At 38.9% G+C, this 8,304-nt stretch overlaps 1 protein-coding gene across 1 annotated transcript in view; it reads left to right on the top strand.

The window, feature by feature from the left end:
- ZCWPW2 (zinc finger CW-type and PWWP domain containing 2) overlaps positions 1-993 on the top strand; it is a 149,510-nt gene extending 148,517 nt beyond the window's left edge. Inside the window, exon 9 of the mRNA XM_004704036.2 lies at positions 382-993. Coding sequence (XP_004704093.2) covers positions 382-543 — 162 coding nt within the window. The 3' untranslated portion in view covers positions 544-993. The remainder of the gene's footprint in view (positions 1-381) is intronic.
- Positions 994-8,304: the final 7,311 nt, after the last annotated feature.

The raw sequence follows: 8,304 nt of genomic DNA, 5'->3' as shown, positions 1-8,304 counted from the left end.
TGTTTATAAAGAAAGTGGCAACAGAAAAAGTGCCTAAACAGCTCCAAGTTGTAGTCTATAATAATAGTTCAATTTGAAAACATAAAACAATATAGAAAACCGACAATGAATTAAAATAATCATGTTTTACCAAAGTGTAACATTAAAAATAAGTTTTGTAATGTTGGGAAGTAGGGATAAAATCTAAATGGTAAGCTATTCTTAAATAACACATTTCTATACAATGTATGGGGCCATTACTTGACCAGCCATAGAGAGAGAAACTTTGGGCAACTAACTCCTGTGGCTTGAGGCATTTCAGATGATTTTGGTCATGTAATTAGAACTGGTTTTAAAGTACATTTGATGTAGTTCTAATGAATGATACGGTTGTTTTTACAGCCACCTCAGTGCAGTTCGGAAGCAGCTACAGACAGTCCAGTGGAGAACGACTGTGAAGAGGACTATCTTGTAATTGATGGTATTAAATTAAAAACTGGAGAATGTATTGAGAATATCACAAACAAGTTTAAAGAAATAGATGCTTTGATGTCTGAATTTTAGGGAATGACATCAATTTCCAAAGTTAGTTATGAAAATATTTACATCTTTGTTTTTTCTAGAAGTCAAAAGCTTGAAAATGCTTGGCCAAACAGTACACACAATTCATATTTGTAACAGCTTTGTATTTTGAGAATGCTGTTTTAACAGCCATCAAATGGGATTTTAGGTTACTGTTAAGAATTTAGAGTTGGCAAAACCTTGATGTATATTTGTATTTGCAGGTTATCTTCCTTGTTTGCCTTCATTTTCTAAAGCTTTATGGAATTGATTGTATAAACACACGCTTTGCACTGATGACTTAGGACTTTGATTCTAGTGTTGTTAACTATCAAAATGGTTGCCAGAGTGAATATAATTCTTAGAGATAATTCAGATCTAATATCCATAAAAAAAATGTGTATTTGTAGTGGAATTCAACTGCTACCAAATAAATGGAAAAATTGAAACATGGTTGTATGGTAAAGTTGGAGTTTTCTAAAAATTCCCAAATGGTGATTGTCTCAAAAACAAGTAACACCATCTCCAGGAAATTTGGGAAAACCAGAATCCTGGATTTCTTCTCCACTGGATCAGTATCTCCGGAGATAGAGGTAGAAAGGTAGGTAGACTTATTTACTACAAAGGAACGCAAACAAGATAATACAGAGCAGAGTCGGTCATGCAACATCATTCCCTTCGCCTCATCCTCAGATTCCATTTCTTAGGGGCTGCCCTGAACTGCTGCAGCGGCCTCCTCCCAGATCTTCTTAAGTGCCCACCAAAAACGTGGCGAAGGACCTGAAGACAAGCACTTAAATACTAGAGCAAAACCCGTAAAAGCACAAGCAAGAGAGCATGTGGGACCTGGGGATAGATGAATGTCCACTCATGATGAGAGCAGATCAGGAGTTATGGTGTACCCAGAAAACGTTAGGGGCTAAAAGAGTTTTAGCAGTAGAATCTCTTTTACTTTTCAGAAAGGTCCTCCAAGCAGCAGTGCACAGAATGCAGCGAGAGGGAGTACCACGGTGGCCAAAAGGACCTGCTAGGAGACTTTCAGGAATTCCACTGGGAGAGTATAAATTATAGTGGTGCCCACTGCATGGTCAACAGTTTGAAACCACCAGCGGCTCTGTGAGGGAGAAAGTCGAGGCTTTCTACTCCCATAAAAAGTTACAGCCTTGGAAACCCACAGAGCAGCGCCCTCCTGCTCTGTGGGGTCGCTGTGAGCGGGAATCAACTTCATGGCAGTGAGTCTGGATTTGAGTGGTGAAGCGAAGTGGACAGATTTGAGGTATGTTAGCTTCAGGGGATGATTAGAATAGGGAGATGGGCTTCAGGAGGGAGGAATAAGGGCTGTCTGCGTCAGGTTTCTGGAGTTCACAATGCTGCATACCGAGGTAGGAACACATCAAGATTAGAAGCCTGGGGTGAAATCAAGTTGGGGGACAAACCGAGTCCAGCAGTTTCTAGGTTTTGCTTGCTTCAAAGAAGTCTGAATTTCAGTACCATTCTGAGAACCAGTGAGACTAGGGATCGCAACATGTCATATTTAAATTCCAAATGTCATGAAACATTGAAGGTTAAAGCCTCTTCTTTTCCTTACAGCTGTATTTATTTTGCACATTTTCTTGAACGGAATCCATGACCTCCAGTTATAGTATTTCAAAACACCTTACGCTTCCTCTCTTTTCCAGTATGATTCTGTACTCATAAGATGTCTCAAGAATTCATTTATCCTAGTTGTGGGGTATTTTTTGGGGGGAAGGTACTGCTTAAAATCAACTGTTAAAAAAACACATCTAGTAAATCAATGAGATAAGTTGAAGTGAATACTTCTGGCTGCAACAGCCAGTGCTCACCAAAGTCAGATTCAAAGTCATAGGCCAGACACTTAAGTTTCTAGTTCAAAGTTATCTCTGTGTTGGTCTAAGTTTAGGGTTTCCACTGAAATGTTTTGGGTACATCAGTAGCTCAAAAAGTATTCTGTGAACCAACATTTGGGTTAACTTTGTCTGCAGTAGTCTCTGGGGACCCTTTATCCATGTGCAAATACTAGGCTTTTGAGATGTCGGATGTCCCAGGGATAAGGATGAAGGAGCAGTTGACCAACATCTCTGAGCTCACGATGGAGAACTGTGGCTGGCTGAAGAATCCTCTCTTGGTAAATATCTTATATAGTTAACATAAAACAAAATGCTAGCCTCAGATCCTGGTACTCCCACCTACAACCTGGGTGACTTGCACACCCAGTTTACATCTGTAGACTATGGAAGGTTTTTGTACCAAAGCCAGCTCTTTTCCCTCATATTCCAGACTGTCCTGTCTTATTGACTTCATACTTGAAGCTTAATTTATTGTGGATTCCTAATAGTGAGAGGGTTAGCTCTATCTTTATTAGAGACACACTGTTCAGATAGGTTACTCCCTATCAAATAGAGTTACTGTCCCTATTGGATTAATAGGAGGTATGATTCTAGTACTTTCAAAGTCTGTATATGTCTACAACATTGAATTCAATGGTTCTGCAGTGGATAATGACAGGATACAGTTCAATCTATCCACCTAAGATGGATGGACCCAGGCACTATGGTAAGCTTTGTAAATCAGCCTAGAATCTAAATATACACAGTGAAAATATTTGATGGTTTTCATGAGTCTGAGCTGATCTGAGAAGTGCTTTTCTCATAGTATTTATTGAATTTGATAAAATGAAGTTACATTAGAATAATAGATAATAATTTCCCGCTTGGTCTCATTTTTTAAACAATTTTTTTATTTTGAATTAGGTAGGCTTTTAAATAAAATGAAAATTTTATTAGTGATTACCAGGTTAAGCAAGAAAGAGGGTGAAAGAGAGCCTTATACCTTCTCTTAAAGGTGATGGGAAAATTTGGAAACACATAATGGTTGAATAATATGACAAACAATATCACATTAAGGATGTTGAAATGGCAAATTACATGTTACAGATATATATGTATCAAAATAAAAAATTGAATTATGCTCTTTCTTTAATGAAAGATGAAAAGATAGATCAGGTAGTAGTGATACAAATTTAAGGTGAAAGTTTTTTGATTCCAAGACCAAGATTCCTTTTGTAGAATATCTTCTAAGACAACATTATGAAATCATCAATGAATTTTTTTCTTCCACAGAACACAAGGAATAACATGCATAACACTTATCCCTAAGATGGTTTTAAAAAGGTTTTATTGACATGGAATTCACACACCATATAATTTAGTGGTTTCAATTTACCAGAAAGAGTTGTGCAATTACCACCACAAATTTAGAACAATTTCTTCATCTTTGTAACCATTATTAGCTCCCCATTTCCACACAACCTTCCTTGCTATAACACTAAAAAAAGTATTGATGTAGTTACTGTCTTGGTAGTTGACCTATATTGGATTTTATATAAAGAAAATCATACCAAAAAACAACAGCAAAATAAAATGCAGAAAATCATCAATATTACTGAAAACAAAATAATAAAAACTAGAAGGAATTGAAAATGGGTCAAAAAAGGAAAACACAATGTTAAATTTTAATCTAATTATATATCCCAGTAGGAGCCTTGGTAGTGTGGTGGGCTACATGCTGTGTCCCCAACTGGAATGTCAGCTGATCAAACCCACCAATTGATCCGTGGGAGAAAGAAGAGGCCACGAACAACTGAACCCTGCCCTACACAATTGCTGTAAGACAAAATCGACTCAATGGCAATGAGTCCGAATTTGATAACTGCAGTAATCCACTTTCCATTGCACTCTGTTTGAGAGCAAGACTCTTCACATCCATGGTCTGAGGGAATTCAGTGGAGAATTAATCTACATGAGGATTCTGCAAATGGTTTTGGGGCTTTCATTGTCATCTGTAGCCTTCTGCAAACAGGGTGCTCAGAATTTAAATTCTAATACAATTCCCTCCTCTGATCTTGGATTTTATTTACAATCTCTAGAGTACATGGGCTGGTGTTCACTTTCTGAGGGACTTAGCTGACATCTCACTTAGATGATTGCTTGTTTTAATACAAGCCTTTAGGGCTACTGACATGATTCTCAGAGGAGACCTAGACGTAATACAATTTAAAAGTAAGTCAACTCGGATGTCTCTTTCAAAGACTCCTAGAACAGGGGAATTAGATAAATTAGGTCAAAGTAAGGTCTCTTATGTTTTGACTGTCCAATTTATAGAATTCTTACATAATATAAAAAAGTGAGCAGAATAATCAACTGGAAGGACCGATGAGAAAAATTTTGAGAGTACAAAGTAATCGTTTTAAAAGGTATCCCCTCACCCACCCACTGCTCCCCACCTCCCAATCCAAGAATGATGCCATTTTTAAGTAATTAAGAAGGAATTGAAGTCAGGGTTGCTAGTTTAGAAATGAAAACAGTTTCTTATCATCAACCTCTCTGGCCAGAAAAAGAGTGTCAGATTTAATAACAGAAGGACAAAGATCAAGTCAAAAGAAAGGTTACATTACTGTGCAATGGAAAATGACCGACTTAAGGTAGCTTTCAGTAAAACTCAACTTCAGGGTAAAGATTCAATGAGGGTGTGGCTAAATCACTTTGGTAAACATAAGCTTGGACTCCGTAAATCTCTCAGCTATACAACTCCTCTTGTCCCTGAAACCTTAAACATACTGCTGTATCTGACATGCCCAAAGTGCTAGTAATTTAATCTGGAGAGGATAGCTTGTCATGAAACAAACTGATTTTTTTGATACATGGAATGGACTATAATAATATACAGAGATATTAATAGAGCTCAGTTGTGTCAAAGTTCTGCCAGCTTAGACTAACGGGGGCTGAAACAAGTTGAGAAGTTAAGAAAAAAAAAATCTATCAACTCCCAATGTTCTACAGCTAAAAATTAGGGTGGGAATCTTCTCCATCTCCTGGGGGACAAGGGTTTCAGTTTAAAAAGTGAGAAAGATGGTGGAGAAGAATGTCTCCGGGAACAGATTCAAGAGTGTGGAGAACAGTGGACTGGGGAGCATTGTATAGAGGCAGCTCAGAATTGCTAAGGGCCACGCTTCCTCTTTCTGAATGGAGGGACTGACAGTGATTATTCTGTCTTCGTTATACCACTGTATATTTTATGAGTGGGTAGAAGTAGGCCAGTGATTTGTCCTTTTAGCTCATTGGTGTTTAGATCAAGAGAGCTCAGCTGATATAGATAATCAAGTCCTAAGTTTTGAGCCCAATGCCATGATTGGGTGTGACTTGGAAGTTGGCATGTCTTTCATATTGAAAAGATGTAAATAATGTGGCCAAGAGGGTGAACCATACTGAATTGAATTATTTACCCCAGTTCTCATATCGCCCTGCGCTGGATAGTTGTCATGGCTCCATCACTAGCAGAACATACTACCATGCCTTTTGATTTTGAACTTGACCTTGAGGCTTCCTTTAAATGATGAGATAGAGTGGAAGTAATGGTATCATTTATGAATCTAAGCTTTCAGAGGATTGTGTGTTCCTACTTTTCTCTTGTACTTCTATCATCACCTTGAAGGGATGACCAAAGACCATGGCGAAGACCTGCAGAAGGAAGAAAACTTGCCCCAACTATTAAAACCTGAAACAGAGCTTTTCTAGCCAACCTACAGATCTGTGAAAATGAAGATTATTGTTTAAAGAGTCTGAACTCTGCAGTATTTGTCTACACAGTGTGATGATGGCAATAGTTAACTGATACCTTGGCTTCTAAAGGAGGCTGGGTGGTGCTATCTAGTCAATGGACTGCTAGTTGTAAGGTCAGTGGTTGGAATCCACTAGCTGCTCCATGGGAGAAAGATGAAGCTGTCTTCTCTCGGTAACATTTCGCAGCCTCTGAAACCCCATAGAGGGTTACAACGAATCAGAATGGACTCAATGGCAGTGGCTTCTGTTTTGTTGTTTAAGTGTCGTTGAGTAGGTCCCCACTCATAGCAACCCTGCACACAACAGACCAAACCTCTACCCAGTCCTGCACCATCCTTACAGTTGTACTTGTGTTTGAACCCATTTTTGCAGCCACTGTGTGAATCTATCTTGTCAAGGGGCTTCCTCTTTTTTGCTGTCCCCCTGCTTTACCAAGTCCTTCTCCAAGGGCTGATCTCTCTTGATAACATGTCTGAAGTACAAGAGACAAAGTCTCTCCATCCTTGCCTCTACGGAGCTTGTTCTTTTGGCAGTCTGTATTTATGTTGCATATTCTTCACCAGTGCTATAAATTGGGTCTTAGTTTCCTGATACCAGCAACAACTTCACAAAATACACAAAATAATTGTAATGTTAGCTTTCCAGTTGCACCTGGTGCATTAGGGCATTTTTCTTAAGGGTATATTACTACCAAAATGCTTCTGCCACCTGAGCTGAATTCAGAGTGCTGGCCTGAGTCCAGTGATCATCCCAATGCTGCCTGAATGTGGCCCAGACTGACCTATCACCTGCTGGAGCTCAACCTGGTCTCGGCACAGTCAGCTGTGATGAGTTTAATTGCAAACTCATATTACTTTGTTAGGAAGGCAGCGTGTGCTTAGATATTTGTGATAGATTTTATGTCAGTTTGGGTGGGCCAGAACTCTCCCTTGATATGATGTAGCATGGTGCAGTCAACTCCATGATGAGATATTCTGAGAATCAGCCAACAGTTGTGGAAAGAACCAGGTGGAATATCATCGCCTTAATCTGGCACCAGTCTTGATACAATTGTGGAAGGATTCATTAGAGGTGTGGCTGGCTGTTGGTATAGATTTAAAATGTGCCGAAGTTAGCTCATTTCTGCTGGTGCGTCTGGATCCTGCATTGGGTCTGTCAATCTCCTGTTACAGGGCCTGCTGCTCCCAGGAGCCGTGGGCTGCCGACCATGGATTCATTCAGCTCTGTATCCACTACCCTCTGATCTTCCTACTTTATCTCCCTGCTTCCTGTTGATCAGCCCCTGCAGCTACGTGAGTAAGGAGAAGCCTGTAGCTTACATCTGACCCACAGACTCGAGCCAGGTTGGAATTACCCACTTCTGCAACTGTGTGAGCCTTATCTTAATATCAATCTCGATGTATACATAAATATACATGTACATGTACATATACAAGTGTCACTGGTTTGGCTTCTCTAGAGATCCCAGCCTAATTCAGTATTATATTAAAATATGAGTGCAATATCATGAAGATATTAAGCATTTAGGGAGGGACTCACTTAGTTCTTTTAATTACACAGAGTGGAGGGCATAGAAATACCTGTAGTGGTGGAATGTCTGATTTGGCCAAGATATGCACACATGTATTTCCACCACTTACTTTCCCATCCCTTTCTTAGCTTTTTTGCTATTGTATCTAGGGTATTGTGTTGAAAACCCTAACCTTGAGTCCAGATTTCATTTACTAACTTGTCTAAGTCTTATTAGTAGTAAATCCAAGGGTCAGAATTTGAATAAATTTCTGTCTTATTGCAGATCTCATATCCTAGATGATGTAAATCTACATTGTCTTAATAAGCTGTTTATTAGCTTGGTGTCTGGAACAATCATCTCATTTCCTCAGATGTAAATGAGGGTGAAGCTATCTAAATCAAAGCATTGTGAAGAAGAAATTAGATATTTCCTGTGAAAGTGCTTGGTAAATCAACTTATCTTCTATTTACTCCTTCAGAACGGAATTGAGTATGTGTTTAAGTGCATTGCATTTAATAATGACTCCGTTAAAATGTGGCTATACATTTGAAATGATCTTACTCTTGTATTACTGCATCTTCCAGACATCAATATCGGAGTTTCTTCTCTCTC

Source organism: Echinops telfairi, unplaced genomic scaffold (genome assembly GCF_000313985.2).
Source record: "Echinops telfairi isolate 266 unplaced genomic scaffold, ASM31398v2 ScPeMD7_7420;HRSCAF=8458, whole genome shotgun sequence".
NCBI lineage: Eukaryota > Metazoa > Chordata > Mammalia > Afrosoricida > Tenrecidae > Echinops > Echinops telfairi.
Note: the sequence above shows the minus strand (reverse complement) of the source record. Positions and strands in the feature narration are given on the sequence as shown.